This window comes from Zeugodacus cucurbitae, chromosome 6, assembly GCF_028554725.1.
Source record: "Zeugodacus cucurbitae isolate PBARC_wt_2022May chromosome 6, idZeuCucr1.2, whole genome shotgun sequence".
Classification (NCBI taxonomy): domain Eukaryota; kingdom Metazoa; phylum Arthropoda; class Insecta; order Diptera; family Tephritidae; genus Zeugodacus; species Zeugodacus cucurbitae.
The window spans coordinates 42662283-42689421 of NC_071671.1; the positions used below are offsets into that span (position 1 = coordinate 42662283).

The following is a 27139-nucleotide window of genomic DNA, read 5'->3' on the forward strand; positions in this document are numbered from 1 at the left end:
TTCAATATCATAAGCTATTTAATTTTATATTGAATCGTTTTTTTATTTATTGACGACATCAATACAACAATAACTAGAATTAGTTGTAATTCGTATTGCTATAGTTGTTTTAAAGTTGAGTTGTTTCATTTTACTTGAATCGAGTCTTATATTATAATAGCGAGCTAGGAGAAGATGTAAATCGTTTTTACATATTTACAAGTTCTAGTTTGTTAAGCGGTACTTCTTAACACTAGAATTATTATCTTATGTATATCAACTGCGAGTTATGATCAATTCATAAACTCATATATCTGAAAAACAATTATATTTCACCCTTTTTTAAATTAAAAACGACTTGTTTAATTTTTAAAGAATCTTTAATTCTTCGTTTGCATTTCTTAGTTCATTACACAGATTTTCATAACATTTGCGTATAAAATATACATTTAAGAGAAATGTAAATAATCGTTCATATTATGTAGTTTACATATGATACAACAACATTATTTTGATTTATACACTAAATTTCTGTAACTTGCTTGATTAAAATATTTAATAATTTTTTTTTGTTAACAAAATATGCATTTCCTTTACGATTTTTTTCATTATATAAAAAGCAACAATATCACAAGGGTCCGAAGCGATAAAGTTCCGGCGACTACAAAAACAAATTAAGAATAGCAGAAGAGAGAAAGACAATAGTGATCAATGATTATCAACAAAGTGAGCATAGTTGTGAGCTCAAGAGAGAGAGGTGCAAATTAAAGTGAGTGAAAGTGCAAAGGACAACAAATCGAAAGTGGAAATTTTGAAGAGTGCTTAGAGTGCATATTGGTGATATGTTGTATTTGTATTAGAATTTTAGTACAATTGTAATTGACTGCGTTAGTGCAGTGAAATGCTGAGTATCATTGTAGGCAGAGTTAGGGCGTGACAGTTGCGGTGCACACAGCGAAAGTTGAAGCAAAGTTGGCCGAGAGTGAGTGTGTGAGTTCTACATTTGCTAAGAGTTGTGTGGGAGCGGTGAGCAAATGCCAGTTGATAACTACTATATTATTTATTTATATTTTTTATATATGTTTTATGTATATTTGATTATAATAGATCTTTGTTTATTATATTTAACGGTTCATTCAGTCAGTGTACTTAGTAGTTTGTTTTAAGTTGCATCCTTACATACATTTGCACATCAGCTCACTAAACACAATGCTTCAACTCACGAGCGCTATGTGGAAAGTGGTAAAATTTTTCGTTTTCCCATGCTTTTCGTGGGTGTGTGCCTATCGTGTCTTTGACTGTGTGTGTGTGTGTTTTATAGTTTTTTTTTTTTAATTTTCATGCGTATGAGCAACGTGTCCACATTCGTCCCTATGTAAGGGATGGTCTAAGTATTTACAAGTTTGAGGCTTTTAGTATAGTACAGCAATCATTTTCAAAGGATTCTCATGGCAAGGAAGTTATATATAAAGTTATTAGAAGAATAATTTTTTACAATTGTTGCGTTGTCACATTATTACAGTGTGCGTGTGTGTGCGGTTGCAGCGCGAAAGAAAATAATTTCCTTCACAAAAAATTACATTTCTATCGCTTGCAACGAACGCTTGTGCGTGAAATGCTTAACGACGCTTCGCTGGGGGCAAGCTGAGCAAGTAGTCGAGTGCCTTCTGGATTGCTGGTGGGATTGGTGGTGGTGTGGGCAGATGATCGCCCTGTGGCTGGAAGCCGTTCTCATCATCGGCAGCATAGTTGAGCGTAATCAGATTGCCCTCGGGCGAGGTGTAGCTGACGGAACCGCGTGCAATGATCACATCGCTGGTGTCCGCTGAGGTGGCCTTCTTCAGGGTGCCGGTCTCTTCGCCCTTAATGCCGTTAGAGGTTTCATAGCTGCCACGAGAGCGAAAGAGAGTGAGAGGGAGAAAGAAATAGTGTGAAAGTATATAATTAGTATATTTATTGCATGCAGTTAATCATGTGAATTTTAAAGTGTAAATACTAAAAATGTATAAAATATATTTCTATTTCAATTGTCTAACTTTCAATTCTTCTGGTTGCTTTATTGTTGTCTTTACAAATACTTCTCGCCTTTGACGTGCACACATTGCAAAGCCATTTCGTAATCGCTTGCGTATGCTCAGAACCGGTAGTTGAAGTCATTTGTACATTTGCCTATTCCAGAAACAGAAACAGAAGAGAAATGCGACACTGCATAGCGGCAGGAACAGGTATTTTTTCGGAATTCCACATTGATTTAATTAAATGATATTAAATTTTGTCAACTTAAGTGCAGCGCAATAATAAATGAAATTTATAAATTGAATTTGGGCGATTTGCGGTATCGCTGGCTTGGCGACATTGGCTGGCGACACCGATGGTCACGTAAGAGGCGCTATAAATTTTAACTGCCTAAATTTCGTCGAAGCCGAAATAATGATTGAGTCGTAAAGTTATCAGAATTGTGCTTTAAAGAAAGTGGTGCTACAAAATATGATATAATGTAATTTATTTCTGTTTTGTGGAATGTTGTTTTGGGTTTCACCTCTTTTATTTTTAGTGTCTATGGTAAATCTTGTTGTTGTTAATTTGCAAATTCTAATTGAATGCGCATGCAATTAGTATAAACGAAGGGAACATAAAGTAGATAAATACGAAAACTCGTGTGGTTTAAAATTTGATTTTTTAAGTTGATTTATTTGCAATACTCAAAGTGTAGAATGTCCAAGTGTTTTCAAGATCTATGTGGTGCTTTTGACATTCACATAGCTTCCTTTAAATATTTTTTTTGCAAATACAAAATAAGAGTAGTGTTCTTAGAACATTTAAGCCAATAACAATATTATTTTACTAAAGTGTATATTAAAAAATCACTAATTTTAATTTTTATATGTTGCAAGTCTACTATTAAACTGTTATAATTATAGGAAGGTATGGTATGGAGAAAGGAATATGGTGAAGGAATGTGAGGTTAGTTAATTTTAAGTTACTCTTACAAATGGGCGCAAGATTTAATAAAGTGTAACACTTAAAATAAGTTCAGAAGAGGCGCTCTATTATATATAAATATTTAATACTCTTTTGGAATTTATAAAAATGCGTTCTGTGTGTGCTGAAGATCAATGCTAACGGGGTTTATTTTTTATATTTTTTAATTCCAATATATGAATGAGTACTTTCAATAACTAGACTTGAACAATATGTGCGGAAGGGCTGGTGGAGGAATAGTGGAAACCTTTGATCAACATTTAATGCTATGAAAACTATTTTTTAGGTTACTGTGGTATTTTACAAAATATATTAATGAATTAATTGGTCTCAGGTCCGATATTAGTCAGAAATGACTATAAGAATTTTATTTTTTAACTCTCAAATAACTTAAATTTAAGAGAAAAGGCCATCCGGAAGAAGTAAATGGGTTTATATACGAAAAAGTCTAAAGTCGAAATAATTTTTGAATAGTTTATGATTTTATGAACAAATTAATAAAAGGAAGAAAATTATATAATTAAATTTAGTATATTTGCTTTTATTTTTATAGTTAATTTAATTTTTTTTAACTCGAAAATCGGCATCAATTCATATCAGCTTTTAGTCTGCGTTGAAATCGAACTAGCTAATGCAAAACTAAATAACGAAATTTAAGAGAATATAGTAAACAAATACAAGATAGTAGATAGTTTCAAATCAGCTAAGAACGCTCACAACACTTTTTAAAATTGTTGATACGATTGAAAAGTTAACTATCAAAAATGTTGTTTTCTCAAAGCTAGTTTCTGGCAGCTATTGCTTTACTATAAATTTATCAATTTATAATTTTTTTAAATTTTAATGTTAAACGTCTGCTTTTAGTGGAAAAACTTGTAAAATCAGTATAAATCGTCGACTTTATAGGTCAACTAGTGTCCATTTAGCTATTTATTTACGTAGCAAAAGTATATATAGAATATACATATGTATATAGCATATGAATGCCGTGCGATATTACAAAACTATGCAAATTATTTGTTGTTCTCATGACGTCAAAAGTATGCTGTGTGTTGTTAAAAATATGTATTTATTAATAAACTGTTATGTTGTGCGCTATGCCTCCTCTTGTTTTTGGTGAATACTATTATGGCTGTTGAAACAACAAAAACAGTGCTTAAAAGCTGAACTTGAACTTGTTTTGCACTCATAAACTCGGCGGTAAATTATTGTGACTACATAAAATGGCGTTAAAAGACATATGTGCTTGTTTATGACAAGCTGCAACTATTAAATTAAAGAATTAGTGAATAAGTATACGAAATATTGCAGATAAATCAGCGTTTCATTGAATAAGCCAAACTTGTGTAGCGGCATATTTGCGTTTACGGGCGTTGAGTAAATTATAAATTTATATGTTCGGCATTAGAATAGTGACTATGCTGGTAAAATTCTCAAAAAAGTGTTAACAAATTTTTAAAATGGAAGAAAGCCAAACTCAGCGCAGAAATCTAGTTTACCTTTAGTATTTTAGTATGCAACCTTCTAGTTTTTTCGTTTTAAATTATGACAGTTGAAATGATTTACGCATAAGTTCATTGAAACTTTGTTATTAAAATCTTTTTAAAGTTGCCTAAGCTTTAAGCGTTGACAAATAACTACATTTAAGCTGTTAAAAGCGCATTTTAATTTAAACAATTCTGATTTATTTCTTTAATAATGAGAAATATTGATTTTTTTATAGGCGCTTTGTATGTTTGTCATATTGGAATTTCTAAAATCATAATTTCGGTGTTTAGTTAGCGTTATTATTTTATATTTTAAACATCACCAATTTGTTCGTAAAGTTCGTTTCTTAAGTCTTTTATTTCTCGCAGTTAGCACTACAATGACTGCGCCGCAAAGTATGCAACGTTTTTTTCGCTTCTCTACTCACTTGTAATTGTATGAGCCATCTGGTTCAATATTCGATTCTTGACTAACAATTTGTGCGGCTGCATCACCCTGTGCTTGTGGTGCGGCAAACACTGCCGATACGGCGCAGCCGATCAAAAGTAGTGTGAATTGCTGGAAGTAAAAGAATGAAGAACTCTTATTAGTAAAGTAAAAACAATAGAAGTCATATTAAGTGCTATTGACATTTGAAATGAATTGATTTTTTTAGAAAAAAGTAAATTTAATAGAAAATATTGTGTATAAGAAAAATATTGATTGATTAGTTAAAGCCAAAGGCTTGTTTCAACTTTCTAAGTTGTATATTGAAGTTATAAGAAGTGAATTTCTTGTTTAATCAAATGTAAAATTGTTAAAGGCATCACTGAACCATTTGAAAATCAGTATATATACACTACCACTTCTCTAAGGCAAAAGCTAATATCCATCGGTATTTGTAGTGGTGAAAGGTTTCAAGAAAAAAAATGTAATCAAAAATTCATTACGTTGTTGTTGTTTCAAATTTATTATTTTGCTTTTACACATCCATTTACGGTCACTATTGCAAAAACAAATAAAACATGTTGAAAAAGTTATTGAAATTCTAAGAGGCGTAGTTTTCGAAAAATTTCGAAATATTTTTCACGTAAAAGTTTAATTATTTCGATTTCGATTTCGAATGGAATTTGAATTTTTACGAGTTTTGTTTTGAAACTTTTCTGTAATTCCCCGATTGTAAGCGAATAATGATTTAAGTTGATTTCCGCAGTTTATTGCCTCAATTGATTGAATTCTTCTTAATTGGGAATTCGGGGAAAAGTTGTAGCTAGTATTTGCAAGATGTATATACATAAGCACACCATTATCATTTCACAATCACTTGAAAATGCACGTTTTCCATTATTCCATTTCCATTATATTGGTTGATATGAAAGTAAAAGTAGATTACTGGCGCTAATAACGAAATCAAAGCAGTGTGCTCTATTTAGTTACCTAGTATATTGAGTTGTTTGCAGATAATATTCATATGAGGATATGTTATTACTTAGCTAAATAATTATTTTTTATATTTTTTGGTTTTAACTCTTAAGGTTTAGCTCAGAATTCAAATTGGAATTTGGAAAAAATTATGAAAAATATTAGAGTTAGGATTAGTAATTAAAAAAAAAAAAATGACAGAAAAGCAAGTGGTCTGGAGATATAACAGAAATGAAATAAGTTTGAACTTGTCAAGCAGACAAAATATACCATACTGTTTGATCTTAAAAAAAAAAGAAATTAAATATAGTTTAATAAAAATTTATTGTTTTTTTTTTTCTTAAGAAGGTAGTATTTGGACCCAATTATTTGATATTTGAAGATGTTTTTCCTTGTCTATACATACATGCATGTTTGTTGGGATAATATTTAAATGAGAAATATGTAGTTAGTAGCTTGATAAACAATTGATTTTTTATATATTTTGTTTTTCTTAAAAATGTGAGAAGCTTTCAAATGTCATTACCATTAGCTTCAATTATTTTAAAACCCGTGGATTGCTATTCACAATATAAGAATAAAATAATAATGACAGCGATTAAAGAGTACTGGGATAAAATTACCCTATGCCAAGAAATAATATTTAAAAAGGTTGATCTGAAAAACAAATCAGCACAGCTGTCAGCCAATCAGAGGCAGCTTTAAACTTATTGTTTTCTTTCATATTATCGTAGAACAACACTCTACAAATTGGAGGAGTAACTTGAGGAATCAACAGCAGCAAAACAGCCAAATTGTATGAATGCATTTCAAATTAAGCGTCTACAATCGCAACTTTAACTAACTAACTTTCAGTTGCTCAAGCCGCAACTTTTCTTCATACACAGTTCAACACTGCAACCAATACGTGTACAACCGCCACCCTTAATGATGGTCGGCATAACAAATCGCCAACCATTATTGCACAATCAACAGTAGTTCAATAGTTAATCAATAGTTTTTACTACTTTACAACTCCCAACATTTTTCTATTGTCTACTCGTATACATTTGTATGTGGTGTGTTTTCGTAATGCAGTTGCCAACCAACGCGCAAACATTGATTTATTTAAGTGCCAAACGTCGGACCAACAATTACAACTACTCAAATCGACATCGACTTGACAGCTCATTGCGATGCCATTTTGAACACCTTTATTTATGAACAAAACTCGACTCCTCACCTGTTTGCACACGAATGCAATTGAATAGTGATAATGAGTGTAAGTACATATAGGCGTAGTTTGTTTTTGTTGTTTTTTTCTTTTGGAGTACATATAGACATAATCTACTGTTCATTTGCCGGCATTCAATGGGCAACAACAATGCGCTTAATGCACTTAATTACAGCAATTTGTTGAGTATTTGCATTTTTTGTTGTTATTGTTGCTGTTGTTGGTGTTATTTTAAAGGGCGTACTTGTCGTGCCGATATTTCAATTTGAGCCGCGCATCTAATTTGCATTAGTAAGCGCGCATTATTTATATGAGAAGAGCAGTCAGGAGGGCTCGAGGCTCGAGACTCGAGAGTCTTTGGCAATTTTTGCATTCTTAATTCGGATTGCATAAGTAAGTGCTATGAAGGCAATATTTAGCGCATCTTTAGTATTAGCTGCTTGCTGAGTGCCCATTCACAGCGCAGCGCCTATTGTTGCAGGAAATGCGCGCCGACGAACTACAAGTGTCTTGCAATTGTTGCCACTAAGTGTTGAGGCTTATTGTTTTTGTTGTTGCGCACGTCTTTGCGTGCAAACATTTCTATTCTTTATCCGATTTTTATAGAGTTTGTTTTTGCATTGTATTATTCTTACAAATTAAATTATTGCGCAATTTTCTCGTGTGGAATCAAGTGCATAAATTAAATAATTGCGCAAGCGCCTGCTCGCGTGTCTCCTACGTTAGCGCTTTGTTGTTATGTTTGGTTGCGGTGTGCTAAAACCGAAAATTGTTGAAATATTTGCGCAAAATATTTGATGAATAATGTGGTTGTTGTTGTGTTGTGTGCTGCGCCCACAAAATGGTCCAGCATATGTGACGGCGTTGCCACTGCGAGCAACGCCTTGAATCAACACAAGCTTATGCTCAGTCATACAAACATATGTATGAGCTCATTTCTTTGACAATTTTTATACATTTTTTTATACTTTTTTTAACATGTCTGGCTTGATATTTCACGAATAAACACACGCCAACATGTAAGAAAAAAATCGCTTGTTACTTAGATAAAAAATATTTGCCTTGCTCTAGTCATCCTCTGGCATTCAGCTGCTCAGATCGCTGCCTGCCAGTATGCGACGACTCAGCCACGGTATGTTGACTCTTGCCACCAGGCGCCGTTGCTGCTGCGCCAATTTTTTTCGCTTCTTCACCCACTAATTGCTGCTTTTAGCAGGAAAATTGTGACAAAATTGCCCTCCATGGCAGTGTCTGACCTTTTCACATACCAAAGTGGCATGCCGATTGCCGGTGGCTTGGCTGCCGCACCAAGCTGTGCGACTGTGCACCTCCGCGCCTTAAGCGTTCGCAATCAGATAATTGAGCAACATTTAATTGTTATCGTAATGCGATGAGTGTGGCAACATACAATGCGGTAGCTCCTAGCGAGCTTGGCACTTCTGCGGCCACTTTTGTTGTCATTGTTGCAAAGTAGCAGCAAAAGAAGATGCCACTAACGCCACCTTAATACGTCTTAAGTGCAGCAACTGAAGTTGGGACCAATTTTGTTGATTTCATTTTAATTGTTTTCGACCAGCAAAGCGCTCGATAATTTATACGTTTTGAAAGCTTCATTTCCTCATCGCAATCTGCAACTGTTAGTTGCAGCGCAAAGACATGGTTGCTCTGGACGCTATTAAATCTTTTGTTATCTGCATTTGGTGTCTGCGTCTAAATTTATGTTTGTCTAGCTGTGGGCGTTCGTGTTCGTACTTCATAAATTTAAAGGTCTTGCTATTTAATTTTTTTCTGATTTACTCCGCGAGATGGCAATTATTGTGTGGTTTTTGAACAAAAATAACTCTTATTTGAAGTGGTAAATGTCAAATAAATTATATGGGATGCTTTTGTAATCATATCTTCTTTGTAGTCCAGGTAACTTTAAAGAGAAAATGTTTGACTTTTCACGAATGCCTTTTTTGCATATTTTTTGTGATAAATCATTACAAATAACATTTATCGTTTCTCGAAAATAAAATTTCCATTTCGTAGTGAACCATTTGTATATAATGAAAGTAAAGAAATGACTTATGAAATTTTAGAGACTAAACTCAAGTACAGGGTCTGCACTCCAAACAAATTGATCGTATCTTTCAGATTTTATCAAAATCAAAATGTTTCTCTCTTTTTTCTCTAGCTAATATAAAAACCTTTAAGTATATATATATATATTTACATATTTGGCGTAGGAACCGCTTTAAGCGGTTATAGTCGATGCCGTCACTTAAAAATAAATTTATCAAAATTTTTAGATCGATTTTTGCTCTCTTTGTATACTTTGAGATCAGAGTAATAATATATGATTACTGATTCTTCTAAGGTTTCGTAATTTTCAGTTCTGTCATTGTGAAGTATTCTTTTTATAATACTCAAACTGAAAATTTGATAGAGTTCGTTGTGTTTACTGGATTATTTTAACTCCTTTCAACTACTCTGCATTAACATATGTATATTATTTCATATATCTTATTGTTTCACCGAATGTAGTTTTAAAAATAAATTTTTGAATTTATAATTTATTTTAAATTTATTGTATGAAATATTATACAATAATTATAGTGTTTGAGTAGTATATATATAGATAACAACAACGTTCTGTCATTATAAGGAAGTTTAGTTTTAATTAAAATTCGATCTACATCAAACCACTTATCAACTATGAAAATATTGTGACTGAAATGACAGTAGTAGAATGTAAATCACATGCAAATATTGGTGTACTCTTCCATAACTTGGGTAAATTATCGAAGTGTTTACTAGTTATTCATATTTATATATATTCAATTATAGTTTTGTTGTATAATTTAAAAACGTGCCAATCGAAGTTAGACAAACAAGTTTACTGTAAAAAATTGCAGAATGAAAACTCTGTTGTCAATAATTTTTATTATGTTGAAACTAAGTGTTTGTCTTTGGTACATAAATATGATGTTTTTATTGCCATAAATTATTTCAGCGAGCATTATTCAAATATTTTATGACTATTATAAGGGTTCTAAGAAATGGGTTTTGGTGTGGTTGACGGTTTTGTTTATAAACTGGAAATTTCATATTTTTTCAATGATTATAAGAATTGTTTATTGTTCATATTTTATAAAAAAATTACGGTTCTAAGGTTTGAATTTTTTTAAATGTTCAATGTATTGGTAAGAAGTCGAAATTATGAGAATGTAAACCTCTTTTTAGACTAAAAATTAACTTACTTTATGCAACTAAAACTTTACTTTGAGATTATATGATCGCTTTTGTTATATTTTTTTATATAATGCTCCTTTTAAAAGTATTCAATTAACTATATGTTAATTTTATTGTAAATTTAAATTTTTTATATTATTTATTGAATATATATCTTAGTAGAATTGTATTTTCTTACTCTTTGACAGACAAATATCCAAGTAAATTAATTGTATTTTACACCAAACGAAATATTCTCAACGTTTAGATAAAGGTGAAGACCATTTTAGCGTTAAATGACTATATTTCTAGCTTTATATCTTTATCTTTTTACTACAGTTTTATAAAGTATTGCCATTGTATCATGTTAAAACAGAAATTTTTTCAATTGTACTAGTTGGCACTGCAAATTCAAACTTATGATTATTATTGAGCTTTTATTCTTGTTTTTATCTAGATTTTAAATAAGGGAAATACAATTAGTTTTGTGATTTTAGTACTGAATTCATCCCCTACTGATGATTATTCTTGCTGTCAAGTTACTCTATAGACCTTTTACGATTTTGAGATATGAAGTTTTGATGTATTCTTCAAGGGAACCTTGGCACACTCTAAGAAGTTAGTTCTAGCACTGTGAGGAGTTCCTTAAAAGTGTTACATATGTTTTCACATTAGGAAAATATAGCACTAAATCTAAGGATGTACGAGCACAACTTGTGTCAAGATGAAAAATTAACTCGTTTTTGGCATATTCTTATATTTTATAATTCGAAATCTACAGATTTTGAAAGCTCACGCATTAAAACCTTGAGGAATTTGATAATCAAGTGAGCATAGTTTTGACAGGATAGCGAAATTCGGAACTAATGTGAAATGAGTATCTGACACATTTACCTGCAAAGTAATTAGTAATTTAAATTGTTGATAAATTAAACTAAAGATGAACACTACAACAGTCATATAAGAAACATTACATCGAATAAATAATTCACTATGATCGTCAGATCGTTAATTGTTCAAACAATAATCTATATGTTACAGAAATATCTAACGCTCCTATCCAATTTCATCCATTAGATGAATATTCTAATAAAGCATTTTTGAAGCTCATTGAATCTACTTTATGTGGGGACCCGATGGTCTTTAAGACTATTCCTGAGTGAAAAACTTTGTTTTCAAATATTAAACTTTAGAATTAACGGTTTTTCAGATGTTCAAATCGGAATCCTCTTTACTAGTGAAACAAAATAACCGATTTGTTGCCAATAGGATCCAAGTCTAAAACTTCGAGTTTCAGAGATTCCTTCAATGATGTTTACACTTTTTAGAATTAGTCAATAAAATATAAATTCACTTGTAAATTGTACTTCGAGTATTCTAAACTAGTTTAATTCAAAAGCAAATTGCTCATTCGCCACTTACAATTTTCATTTTTTCACAATTTTTTCGCGACACTTGAACACTGTAACGTTATCCTTCGGACCACTTCGTTGGCTTGTAACTGACTGTCTAACGGTGCAAGAACCCTGCTGTTGCTTGTGGTTAATTGCACAAATGCTTTGTTAATGATCTCATAGCTGGCTGGTGGCGATATTTATACGCGCATGCGATGAGATGCAACCGGGATGAGCTGAGTCGAGTCAGCTGAGATAAGCCAAACTATTTGCGCTGCACTGTGAAGTACGGAGAGGTAAGCAGCAGCAACAGCGCGGCAGCACCGCTATGACAACCGGCAATTGAGACAGCGGCAACAACATTACTGCGATTGTTGTACTCAAAGATAACTGAATGGGAAACACTGCTAGAAGAGGCACTGAGTCAAGATGTTGCCTATGGTGGCGATGAAGCTAAGCTGCTGCGATATGTTGCTGTTGTTGGCTTCCGCCACAGTCGACAGCGAAGTCGGCGTTACAGCCGAGCTGCCGAAGGTAACCAATGCAAAATGCACAGCAAGTTAAGTAAAATGCAGAGACAACAACATGCAAAGTACTGACTGTTTTGTTGGTGTCAAAACAAAAACAACAACAACAAATAAAAACGACACTGCGAATAAAATTGAGTAAATAACGTTATGTAGTTTTACCGGCAAGAGAAGCAACGGTGTCTGCAGCGTAATGCAGTGACTTTGACGTCGACGCCAACACCGACTGCGCTGCCCGGTTGAACAAAAGTGCAAGTACAAACCGTTTATTTGTAATATTTTTTGTTTTTGCACTTTTTGCGAATTAACTTTTAGCTTTGCCTTTGAAATTTGTCTTCGGCTGCGTCGTAACTTAACACTTTGTCGTTGCGCTTGGCGCTTTTTCAGCAAGTTTTCAAGATTTATGGAGTTGAAATTCGGTCTGCGGATGTGCACACCTAAGGCCGACGTGCGGTTTTGCGGTGACTTGCCGACCCAGCGGCTCACTGCCTCACTGTCTCGGTGACTCGCTGACAGGCTGTGTTGTTGTGCTGGTATATGTATGTATGTATGATTAGATTGTTATGCTCACATGTTCATATGTAAGTGCGCACATTTTTCACCCATTGCCCTGTCTGTAGAGCGCGCTCCATGCACATTGTTTGCTTAATTTCATTTGTGCGACGCGGCGCATGCGCAACCTTAAGTTGATGAGCTGCCACATCTGATGTGGTGGCGCAGTTTTGATGGATGTGTAAAAGCGAGATAAGCTTTTTTTGCGCTCAAACATATTAACACTTGAATAGTTAGTTGTATTTTGTTTGGGTTTTTATATTGAAGAAAAACAACATCGCATTTATCTAAATTGCACTTGCCCTGTCTATCTGCATCTATAATAATATAAATTATTGAAAACGTGTTGCAATTATTAAAATGTAATTCATCATTGCCATTAACAATTAACTGCGCATATTTATTGGGTGACCCTGCTGGTTAGCGGAAATTTCCGTTTACTGTTTAAAAGCCTTATAAATGCTTGTCTAAATTTCTGCAATTTGCTTTTTTTCTTTATACTAAACTAATCGCAGCGTCAATGCTCCCGGCTTCGCGAAATAAATCGTTATTGCATTTAAATGTATTTAAATCAGTTCTAATCGGTGTGGCGCATCAAAATGATGAGTTGGTGCTGCAGCAAATTACTGTTGGTGTGGCAGCCGGCAAATAGCCGGTATTTGTGGCTTTGTTTTCGGCTTGCTTCGTACTATTGCGCGATTCATTACTCGTTGTTGCTGCCCATTTTCAGTTTATTACCTACTTTGCACGCCCGCTGCTGCCATTGTCGGGTCAAAATGTCAATTTTGTGATTTTTCTTTGTTTTAGTAACGTGTTTATATGTGTGTTGGACGATGTACAGTGGTTTTAAGTATAGTAAATAAAGGTAAAATAAAAATAAAATTAAATATTTTTTATATTATATTTATATTTGAATAATATTTATTAAAACTTAAGTGTCATTCATTAAGTTAAGTTAATTAAAATTGGAAGAAATGCTTGTACTTTACGATTTTCAAACCTCAAAATCGATCTCAAGATATGTATATACAGCTTTTGGATATCTTATATAAATGATAAATGTTGCGCTGCGCTGTCATTTTGCCAACATTTTTCCAAGTAAAAGCAGCAACACATTATAGCATCAAGAATATTAGCGAAGCACTTAAGATCTGTCGAAGAACGGCTAGCCAACTGGCGTATAAATGTGAATGAACAAAAGTGTAAGCACGTTACATTTTCTCTAAGACCAAAAATGTGTCCGGCAGTAAAACTGAACAATATTTTGGTGCCCCAAGCGAATGAAGTTACCTATCTTGGTATTCACCTAGATAGAAGGCTTACGTGGAGAAAACTTATATCTAGTAAAATAACTAGCATGAAGATAAGAGCTGAAAATTTAAATTGGCCTTTAAATAAAAACTCTAAACTTAGCCTAGACAACAAAGTGCTTTTATACAATGTGGTCATAAAGCCGATTTGGATGTATGGTATTCAACTGTGGGGTACGACCTGTGCAACTAATATCGATATAATACAAAGGTTCCAATCGAAAATGCTTAGAACAATCACGTGCTCACCATGGTACATGCGCAATGAAAATATCCATAAAGATCTTGGTATCCCTATGGTAAAGAAAGAAGTAGAGGACAGCAGCCAAACCCATTGGCTAATGCTTTAGTACAATCCTGTTATCAATCACGTCTAAAAAGAAGAGATATGCCTGCATACTAAAGAGCAACGTTTCACCAAAACGACTCAATCACGTGGTTGAGCTTGTCTAGTTTTAATTAGTTTTAAGATTTTATAACTTAGTGTTAGGCTTTAAAGAGCAGATTCAGTAAATAAATGTATACTGAAGAAAAAAAGTTATCAAGTTGAATCCGATCAAGGGAGTACGCGAATACATCATTAAAGAGGTACATATATGAGCTATAGCTGATAGCGTACCATAAGGGCCGCCAGTTTGATTTAACATCTGGTATAGGTTTTTCGGTTCGCCACTCTCCAATGCTATGAATGCTTTGAAATATAAGTTTTTTGTTGATTTCTAAATTGATAAAACCCTGAATTATGTTTAAATGCGAAATAAGTTTAGATATGGTAAAATTCTTTCATAAAAGGGTGTCCGATTATTTGATGGACCGTTCGTTTTTATACTCTCGCAACATGTTGCACAGAGTATTATAGTTTTGTTCACATAACGGTTGTTTGTGTCACCAAGAAATAAAATAGTTAGATATGTGGTTATATATGTATATAAATGATCAGGAAGACGAGTGGAGTTGAAATCCGGATGTATGTTCGCCAGTCTGTCAGTCCGTCCGTCTGTCCGTGCAAGCGATAACTTGAGTAAAAAATAAGATATATTAATGAAACTTGGAACACATATTCCTTGGCACCCTGAGAAAACCGAAAACCTGTACAGTGTCATAACGTTGCCATAAATAAAGTAATGAAAATAAAATTTGGAACATAGGATTGAAAAGTGGGCATGACCCCGCCCCAAAATAGGTTTTTTGTATATATCTTGCAAACCAAAAAACTGTATAAACCAAACTTTCTGCAGTCGTTTCTTTTAGTAATTTCTTTATACAGTCCAAAAATGAAAGAAATGGGATAATAACCACGCCCACCTCCCGTACAAAGGTTATGTTGAAAATGACTAAAAGTTCGTTAACTCACTAACGAAAACGTCAGAAACACTAAATTTTACAGAAGAAATATCAGAAAGAAGCTACACTGAGATTTTGTTTCAAAATGGAATATGGGCATGGCGTCGCCCACTTATGGGTCAAAAACCATATCTCGACCGATTTCAATGAAATTCGGTATATAACACTTTCTTGACAACTATAACTTGACTTTCTTGACTATATAACTAAATTTTGATTTCTTCTGATTCGTTCACTTTATAATATATACATTAGGAACCAATGAAAATAGCGGAATAAAACTTTACACAAATACTGTATTTGAGCTGTGAATTCATAAGTGTCAAAATCGAACCCTGACTTTTCAAGGCCCCTGATATCGAACATGAAGAACTCAGTGCCTAAGGGTAATTTTTCACCGAAAACATAGATAAATCTCTCTGATATTTTAATGTAATTCATGCCCTCTGAATTTTTTCTAATAACAGTTTGCCTCTATACCAAAAATGGTTAAAATCGGGTCATAACTTTCCCCAGATCCCATATAGCTAATTATAGGTAATATAAAATTAAGTGAGCGTATAGTCTTCGATACATTGTATCTTGGTGGTGAAAACTAGTGAAATCGGTTTAGGAACTAAAATATAAATTTGGGAGTAATAGTCTCGGAGGATAAAAATTCAAAATGGATTCTCTAATTTTTGGTGAAGTCCGGAACCGTATCTTTTTTCAAGAATTGACCATTATTATTTTTGTGCATTGTTTTGAGATTATTCGTTTAATAAGTATATATGAATTAAAATTAAACTCAGATTTTTTTTGTTGTATTAGTGTCGAATTCCACGATTTATTTTGAAAAATCTTACATTAAATTCTAATTGCAATATTAATAAGTATATTTATCATTTATAGCGGTAAAGTCACCATATTCCTGCATGTTATTTATTATATGGGGCATTCTCTGGAAAAAAAGCCACTTGAAAAAAAAAGTTCTTTATTTTCTTTGGCAATTACATATCTTATAGTACATGTAAAACCTAAAATAAAACATATGGTTTTAGGTCTGTGTAACGCGGGGTTGCCATATTATAAGGAGCCAAAGTTTTTTGTAAAAAAATTTTCGAACCGCCATAACTTTAAAACTAATGAACAGATTTTAAAACACCATGTGACTTTTTTATACAGAATTTCTCAAACTTTAAAACTGTGTATCGTAAAAATTTTTAAAATTAATATTTCATAGCAAAATATTAAAATAAATTTTTTTTGGAATTTTTAACAACTTATGCCTCCTTCGATTTTTTTCGAAAATATCTTAAAATGTTCCTTATTTCATCACAATAAAAGTTCAAATAAATAAACAAAAAATAAATTAAAAATTTGAAAAATACAAAAAAATTTCAAAAAATATTAAAAATTAAAAAAAAAAAAAAAACAAAAAGGGATTAAATGTCTGCTACGTCCACGTCGTTAATCCTGGGTTACGCTAAATTTTGATAATAATAGTGCATAAATCAATGATTTTTCATCATGTTCTGAGTTGGTTTTTTATTTGTAGCTCATACAAATATTGCTGTCCCAAAATTCCCTTTGGGGGGTAAAAAGGTGATGAAATAAGGAACATTTTAAGATATTTTCGAAAAAAATCGAAGGAGGCATAAGTTGTTAAAAATTCCAAAAAAAATTTTTTTTTATATTTTGCTATGAAATATTAATTTTAAAAATTTTTACGATACACAGTTTTAAAGTTTGAGAAATTCTGTATAAAAAAGTCACTTGGTGTTTTAAAATCTGTTCATTAGTTTTAAAGTTATGGCGGTTCGAAATTTTTTTTACAAAAAACTTTGACCCCTTATAATATGGCAACCCCGCGTTACACAGACCTAAAACCATATGTTTTATTTTAGGTTTTACATGTACTATAAGATATATAATTGCCAAAGAAAATATAGAACTTTTTTTTTCAAGTGGCTTTTTTTCCAGAGAATGCCCCATATATATAAGACAATTTTTTTAGAGGTAAAGAGTTTTGAGGAATAGTATAATTTTCATGATGAACGCATTATTGGTTCATTCTCATAAAACCATAATTCATAATTCCTAATATTTAGTTTTAAATCAAATAAATATTAGTTCTAAGAAAAAATTATTATAAGTTAAATACAAGAATCGATTTGATTAATCATAACACAAGATTTATATTTTTCCAATTTTTTACATTTTTTTTAATCCTTACCATTTCCTAAACGACCCACTGTGCAACATTAACTGCAGTTTTTTTCTATAACTAAATTTCTGTTTAGGTGCATTGCCGTCAAATGAAACTGAAAATTTGTGCAGGCAATTGCGCCGAGAATTTCGTGACAAGATTGCCCCAAAAGATTTCATTCAATGCACTGTGAGCATCTGCTTTTTTTGCAGCGTTTGATTGCTTTGTTCTTGCGGGTGTTGCACACTATGTGTGTGTGTGTTTGGGTTGTTGTGTGATTGCAGGTTTTTTCATATTTTTTTCCTTGGTGGGATGCGACTCTAAAAGGCAGAAGCGTTGCATTTGATTTGACTTCGATCGGGTCGCAGCGCAGCAACGTTCACAGCCATTGTCTCATTGTAAAAATGAGAGTACAAACAGACATGTCGGCATGTTGGGAAATTTGGAATTAAAAAATATTTGAAATTTTTTATAAATATTTTTTTTCTGATTTTGTTTATATCAAAAGCATCTAATGTGTAGGTGTTGGGCAATTTTTGGTTTTAAAATGATTTTTGTAAAAAAAAAAAAAATATTTTTGTTTTATTTCAATAAAATATATATGTATGTATTTAGGCAAATGATAAATCACATACATGATTTTTTGCTTATAACATATTTTGACAATTAATCGCCGCACATTATTATGTAATGAGGTGCGACAAGTTGTTTGCGCCGCCTTTTGGGACACCAACAATATTTTTTTTTATCATGTGTGTGTATGTGTGTGCTTGTATGCTGACATAGTTAAGTAAGTACAAATGTCACTTGTTTCTTGTCTCTGCTGGCATTGCCTTGCCGTCGAAATACGAAATCCTCAGCCATGTTTTCGCCATAGAAGCGTATGCTCACATGTCAATGTGAGTAATTCACGTACATAAATACATCGGCTGCATGCCAAGATGCCCATAAATGCCCAAAGAAAGATGTAACTAGTTTTTCTACTTAGCGCTTTGTTGTTGTTGTATGGTTGGATTTTAACCATTGACTTGTGCTTAAAATTAGTCAATCGATGAAGAAGTTCAACTTGATGCACACACACATATAAAATTAATAATAGCCATGAGTGTAGAAGAGGAGTGAAGAAGGAAACACCGGTTGTGGGTTGTTGCTAGCCAATTGCCAATTGTCGATTGCAATGACCAATGCAGCTGACTTATGTGGTACTTACATTAGAATGTGTGCATGTGTGTGTTTGTCGGGTCGGTTGGGATGACTGCATTTTTAATATCTCAATAAAGTTGATAATAATTTCATTCGAAGGTCAACGTGTTCTTTAAATTCACTTTTTATTCGCATTTGCATGTGATGCCTCACTTGCCTCACTCAACTACTTCCACACACAACCATACACCTTCATATGTAAGCATGGGTTTGTGTGTATGTGTGTCTTCAATTTGACTACACAAGTATAATGAATGTTCACTGGTAGTCTTAAAGTGTGTATTTGATTAGCAGCAAGTTTGCGCTTAAATCGCCATAATGATCCGTTTAACTAATGTTTAAAAGCATAAAATTTACATAATCCCTTGCTCATATCGAACATTATTTGCACCATTCAAAGTAAGTGCACTATAATTGGTATTTCAAGATGATTTTGTATGAAGACTACATTTTTTGTTAAAGAAACTTTTTCAATTGGAATTTTTTATTCGTTAATACTAATCACATGAACATGCCTGGTAATCAACAAGAATAACATAAAAAGTCCAGTTGTAGCTCTATGATGGTCAATTGGCACCAAAGAGAGTGCTGATAACACTATTGAGAGTTAGGTTCTGGCATGGATACATATTTAATAATACTTAATTTTCAATAGTGATGCATTCGAACATAAGTGAAAGAAAATAAGGAAGGCCTAAATTCGGGTGTAACCGCACATTTTATTCTCTCGTAATTTATTTATTAAATTTTATTAAGAAAACACACAATTTGTCCCATATATTCAGTACACATAAAGAGCAACAAAAATCCCTATATGTATATAGTATATGGAGGTTTAATATTAGGTAGGGGAAAGTAATTACCCATTTCAGGCAAATAGTCATGTACATCAGTCATAGATATTGATACTGACCCTTGTTCGGGATCAGGGATCTTGAAAGGTTCAATGAGTGGCTCTTGCACATCCAATGCTGTTACTAAGTTTTATGTGTTCATTAGTTCTTAGCTTATAATAGTATAGAGTGAACGAATTGGATGAAATCAAAATGTTTTATATGGGAAGAAAGTGTGATTGCGAACTTATTTCGCCTATGTGAAAAGTGTAATATCAATATGCTGTACCCATATCAAACTTACAAATAAACTAGGTAATAAGCTTCTATGTCTAAATTTCATGTCGACATTCAATCGATTCAGCCACTTAATATTGCTTTTTTGCTATAAAAGCGAAATTCGACACATAGGATTATAAGTGGGCGCGATCATACAGGAGTGTTCCAGTCAATAACTTTTTGTGCTATGTCGTTGGCAAACTTGCGTATCCACGCTCACTTGCGCTTAAGTATTTCGATGTCAAATGGATTTGGTTGCGTGCACCTCCATAGTTCTTAATTGAAAAAAAAAATCGGCTGGTAAATTAGTAGTATTCTATGACGACAACAATTGACAAAGGACTGTAGTCGTTGCGAATCACTGGTGGTGACATTCCAAGCCTTACAGCTTGGCAAAACAGATTTTATATTTCAGTTTAACAGACGCAGTTTTGTTTGAAAGGATAACTGTGCTGATTTCCATTTGTTTTTGAGCATATTAGGTATGCTGTGTTTGTTTGGTTTTTCCGAAGTGATTACTTTTTGATACTCATAGGAACTTCGCGTTCAGTTGTTATCGTACAGCCGATATATACAAAAGATTCAACAACTTTAATATATTTTCTAAGTGTATGCAGTGGATTAATATTGTCAGTAGTTAAACACATAATTTTCGTTTTGCTGAGGTTTATTTAAAGCCATACTTTTGAGGATTCCTCGGCTATATCGAGGGTTCATAAAAGGATTTATTTTGCAAGCTGATATAGCTAGAGCATCCGATTTTTTTTTTTCATTTTAGTACTATTTTATACAGTACGAAATTGGTTTAAATCGAATAATAACGACGCCCACCTTCCCACTACTAAAAGGGCGTAAACTCATTAAAGAAAAATGACACAAGCAATAAATTTTACAGTCAAAATAGTACAAGAAAACTCCACTCAAATTGGTACTAAATTTTGACAATGGACATGGCATACTTCCGGAGTTTTGGGCTTTCACTAATTATAATGGAGCTCACCGAGAGGTCGCAAGTCTATATAATTATTATATCCGAAAGTGTCATGAGAACCATTGCCGTAGCCAAATGAAAAATAACTATTATTTGATTGGTCGTCGATCAAAATTCCGGCTAATGTCATAATGTAAAAATATAAAAAGAGAAATTAAGCATTATGAGCTGAACTCAGTTTATATGAATATTTTATTAAATAAATATTAAATATTAAATATTTTTCATAATTCTTGAGGTTTGCATTGCAAGGTTAAATATACGTATGTGACTATGGAATAATGATCAATACTTAATTTATGTATGAATAACATCTCTTTGTATAGACTGATGAACAAAGCATGATGTAAGGCAATTAATCAAGAAATAGTAGAAGATATTCCGTGTCTTGCTTGGCTTGTCTTACGACAAGTTCCGTTTTCTAACCACAAAGCAACAAAAGACTGCAAACACTCTTTAAAATGTCTCACCATCAAAACCAATTTATGTCATAATATGACTCACAAATTAGAGAGTATGCGTACTCACACATATCACACATACATACACCTGTAGGCCCATTAGTATTAACGCTGCAACAAATTGAAAGCAAAGTTCGCAGTGTTCTCAGCCATATATGCTTACCATGCAACCCAGTGCGCTTAATTCGATCAGAAATCAATATGTATAACAAGGTTATTGCCAACAGTAGCGAACGTTTACGCTAAACTGGCACAAGCGAAGTAAACAATCATAATTCTGAAGCGAATCGGCAGATGACTGCGTTTAATGCACAATTAGCCAAACAAGTGGCAACTTGCAACAATGGCAACAACAAGCAGCAACAAATAGATATAATAACCGAAGCAATTTTGCTCTAATAAATCAATTAACAATTATTGCATTGCATTAATATATAATGAACAATATATATATCTGCGTGTGTGTGATATATATTAATGCAGACTTATTTGCTATGGAAGTGCAATTTATCTGCGAAGTTTCAAACTATGTAGACACCAACAATAGCAGCAACATTGCGGATGCAACATTAGCTGTGTGTGCAAGGTCAATGCTTACAAGTGGCAAGATTATGTATGAGTACAGCTACACTGGCCTACACACCTCATAATAGATCCATGTTATGTCTATGCTTAAACAAATGCCATTAAAAACAGCAAAAAAGAAATAAGAGCAAAATTCAAAAGAAATCAACAAAAAGCTCAACATAATGGATGACAAGCGATAAAAATGCTATAAAAACCAAGCGGCAAATAATAATAATTTTAATACGAACAATCATCGTGTCTTCATAAAAGAAGAGTAAATACTAGAGACTAGCCACATTACGTATCTGTCTATTTGTTTCTGCTCACCTAGATACCGGCGAAGACAATGGCGGTAGTGTTGCGACTCCTAACAGTAGCAAGTCGCTAAATGGCAAGCGGTTACATAAGAAAAAGATTTACTTCAGTCTTTAAGCAGGGCCAATCGTCCACTTCTGTGGTAATAATAAAAAACTAATAAATATAATTACATTTGATATTACTTATGTATGTTGTGGGAAGGGAGTCGAATGAAAAACAAAGGTCATAGGAATCACTGCAAGAAAAATCGCAATTAAAGTGAAAAAATTGTTTGCATGACACTTAAAAACTTGACTTGTATATATTACATACTCGTACATACATAATTCTATAGCTTAATAACGAACAAAAAACTTGGAGCCACGAGTTGTAGCACATATGACGGACATCATTTTCTATGAGTAGCCAATGTGGCACGTGAAAAGTGGAGCCAATTAAACGATTGTGGGTTTGGCATGTTTATGTACTAATAAATGAGCATGCGCTTGGTTGCGGAAATGTCTTAATTATTGTGGAAAATTGCCACCATCAATTCACTTACATATATGTAATCATTTGTAGCATTATGGAAATCGCAATTTTAATATGGACCAATATACACGATTTAATGATGTGATAATTATGTATTCAAAATGCCAACAATGTTTTCTAAGCTTTTCTGAAATTTATATATAAAATATAAAGAAATTACTCCATTTTAAGGAATAATACAGGAAATGTAAAATTTAGTGGTGATTAGGACACTGTCCAAATATAGTACTTAGCATTTTCACGAGACTTTCGAAATGGTCAATGCTTTATGAATTTGCTCAGTAACTAAAAAATCAAAAAAATATCGAATAATTCATTGCGCATATGAAGGAAACTTTTACGAAAAGTGAACAATGCATTCTCGACCAAATTCTTATATATCGTATGTATATTTGGTCTACCGAAGTTCATGCTGATATATGATATTATATATAATCATATTTGATACCTAAAATGAATGACATCAGTCGGAGAGCATTGACTATCTCTATATAATATAATATGTCATATCCTCTAAAGTTGAGGATATGTAGGGATGCAAACGATGTATCGATTTTTTTGAAACATCGATGTTTTCGTCAAAAAGCATCGCTGTTAGCCATCAATGTCTCGAATCTAAAAACATCGATGGATCGATGTCACTTTCAAAGATGTTTTATGTCGATGTTTTATATAAAAATTCACTTCACTTCTTCATAATTTTTCGGGTATTAACCCGAAACCCTCTATGTGGATACGCTTTATTACATTGGAATTAGATTTTTGTAAAATACGGAGAATTCGTTAAGGGAATGTGCGCTTGGACAATACTGCGGTTACTTTTATGATTTATTTATACAATTTAGTTCTGGCGTAGGCTACTGCGTTTGATCAGAGATTCAAATTACTGCATTTTAAAGATGCTAGGGCTAAAATAAATACTTTTTTTTGTTTCATAGAAAATTTAAAGAATCGCGCTGATACAACGAAATCTTCGGATGAGTGTGAAACAGAATACTCTTTTGATGTTTGCAACCAGAATAAACATTTGGTCCACCAAATGGTGAAATGTAAGCTGTCAAATTTATCTACAATTACAGGTACGGAAGGTTGGTTGGAGAATGTATCTCGGCTGTTACCCCTACCAATCAGAAGCCAATAGAGTTTAAGTTGTCATGAATACTGTGTTTCCGGATAGTATAAATAGGCTTATTAATGTTTATACATTGTGGCCACTTCAGTGCCGACCCACAGGGCAACCCAGGGCAACTATCACGCAGAAGTAAAATCGAAAAGAAATGACAGTGAAAAAGTTTTCCATATCGTTGTTTTAAAATTCTGTTATTTATTGAGAAAAAACTTTAACAGACATATGAAATGCTAAGTGAAATAAAATGTATCTACTTAAGACGTACTACATTTCATTTATTTATGCTTCTGCTTCTGTATCCCTTAGCTTTTCATACTAAATTTAAAATAAGTTTAAAAAGTTCAAAAATACATCGATGTATCGATGTTTTGATTTCGATGGGTTTTGATGAAACATCGATACATCGAACCATCGATATTTCATTTTACGATGTTTGCATACCAAAGGATATGACATATTACCTTATAAAATAAAAAATCCCTGTTGCTTTTCAATGAACAGTCAGATATTTGCCTTATGACGATATATATTTCTAACCTTATGTTGTTTGTAGCACTCTTTTGGACAATTTGATATACTATATTTTAAAAGCTTACATTCGGGAAAGTTTTTAATGTTCTTACTTGTTAACTTCCGACTTATAATATCGAATCACATTTGGTTAATTATTACATGATTACAAATTTTTGTAATCCTCACTACCATACTAAAATATTTATACATTTATACATTTATATATCTATATATATTTAATATATTTAAATATTAAATAAGTTAATAGCCAATAAAAGATTAAGGCACTTATTGATCTAAAAATTCGCGTCAACATATTTGTAGATATTTAAATGCATGCGTACTTTAACACTTATTAGCATAAGTTTTTGGTACTACAACAATCTTCAAAGTTTTTGGCGTGTATCACTGACGATATAAAATGACGTTAAGACTTGTATACAACTATTTTTGATTAAACACATTTTCTGCTAAGCAATGGTGATCAAAACAGTAGGAATATATATATTTTTTTAATTTCAACTTAAAATTTTGTCGTACTTTTGAAATCAGTTGTACCTGTATTCATACATTTTTATTTAAGTATATGTATGTATATTACTTATATACGTTTTTATTCTTTTTGAAAACTGAATGTCCATTATATTATTTTGTTGGAAATGAGAAGTGCCGTCAGATTAACAATTTCAAGTTGACATATTAAAAGAAACCTATAAGCATCTATCAAATATTCGGCTTATCATATTTCATGTTCTCACTCCATTAATCATTGATAAAGCATAATATGCCAATCACAATTCACTAAGGTAATGTTACAATGTGTAAAGAATTTTTTATGTGAAATGTCCCATATGATAACGGAAATTTGATCGCTTAAGCCAAATTGGTAATTGGCATAATATTTAAATTTTGCATTACAAAGATTGACTTTTATGGGATGTTTTTTGATAATTTTTATTTCAAATTGCAGTTTATTGGTAAGTTTTAGAATAAAATTAAGAAGATAGCGTTATAGGTCATCATCTTAAGAATCCATTGCAAGGGTATTTATCGAACTTGTTTACAATTTACATATAAGTTTAACGAAAAATGTGTAAAATATGCCCTTGCTATATTTAATTTATCAAATACTTTATCAATTTTATTCATCTTATCTTATTGCCTTGAGAACACTTTAATTTTTAATAAAATTTAACTAATCTCGTTTAAAAATTTTCGTTGACCAAAATAAGCTGACTCAGATTTTCGATGTCAGTGTCTTCAAGGCACTCTGGATACCCTTCCTTGACCGTGGTAATATCAGTGTCAAGTACAAGTCGTGTTCTTGTAACTCTTAACTTTAATGCGATTTAAAACGACCTCCATAACAAATGTCTGCACTTTAAATATAAATAAGTTGAATCGATTCGCGTTAAGTTAAATTACAAAGTATTTAAGATGAAATAAATTTTAATTAATTCGAAGCAAGAGAAGTCAAAATAGAAGTGAAGTGGCAGACAAAGCGATTGGTAGCTTTAGAATTTTTATATTTCTAGTTGAGCTTCTGCACAGAGTAATATAACTTTATTTGAATGGTATTCGAGTGATTTATTTTCATGCCCAAACCACTTAACAGACACATACACACACAAATGTGCAGACATTTATGGCGCACAGTTTATGACTGCTCGTCCACTCATTGGTGACACTCATTGGCTTAAGCTTCGATTTGCTATGCTTTTAGTGCGCTTCTGTGGTGCATTTAACCTTTACTGCGAAAAACCGGCTCGGAGTGATCTTACTAACTTCGGCTAGTTTTTGATCATTGTTTGGTGATTTTGACAATTATTTGTATTGCGGGTGTGAGGATAAAGATTATGTTGCGAATGTATGCAAAGAATAAATACTAATTGAATGAAGGAGATAAATATAGAAGTTCCCTCTTCAATGTTTTCGTAAATTACTAAACAGTTAACTAGTTTAAGTTGCTTAAAAAATAACAACACAAGATTTACCGTGCTTATTGCATTTGTATTTTAAAGACGCTTTCAAATATATTTTATCTTCAAATTTTCTTGCTTCAGCATTTTTTTCGCCCTAACAAATAAATAATATTTTAAGACTCTTTAAAAAGCCACAAAAATCGAATTTTCACAATATTTCGTAGGAAAACAATAAACTTCGATTTTAAGATATGCACATTTTCGTACAGTACAAGTACTACAAGTACAAGCACAAACAATTGCTTCATGTGTGCACATGGCAGGCGTGGTAAATTTTTATTAGCTACTTTAAATCGTTTGTCATGTCTAGGCATTTTAAAATTAAATTTATGCACAAAAACGCCAATATTTGCATATTCGTAAATTGGCATAAAGATATTTATGCTAAGCATTTGCATTGCCAAACTAAAGACTTAAGACACGAACTTGTCGTAGCTTGCACTCCAACATATGGTCTCACTACATACAAACATATATACATTCAAATATACACATTCATTATAGGTAAATGCTTGCTTTACCTAAGTAGACATTTGCATATGTTTCGGCTAAAGCAGTAGTCATCACCGTTTTTGGCGCGAACTTGACAATTCATTCATATTGAAATGCCGTTAATATTTGCTTACTATTATTGCTGGTTTTCTACAAATGCCAAAATTAAAATATATGAATGTTGCATTTGCTGATTAGTAACGGTGCTTAGCCGTGTCAATTTGGCGTTTCGGCAAGTCTGTTGAAATT

At 32.5% G+C, this 27139-nt stretch overlaps 1 protein-coding gene across 1 annotated transcript; it reads right to left on the bottom strand.

Annotated features, from left to right (window-relative positions):
- Positions 1–806: 806 nt before the first annotated feature.
- On the bottom strand, positions 807–11857 carry LOC105216060 (endocuticle structural glycoprotein ABD-4). Its single transcript, XM_011190331.3, has 3 exons — positions 11699–11857; positions 4877–5007; positions 807–1866 (listed from the first exon to the last, which is right to left on the bottom strand). Exons 1-3 carry the CDS (start codon positions 11705–11707, stop codon positions 1599–1601), a joined length of 408 nt encoding a protein of 135 aa, XP_011188633.1. The 5' UTR covers positions 11708–11857; the 3' UTR covers positions 807–1598.
- Positions 11858–27139: the final 15282 nt, after the last annotated feature.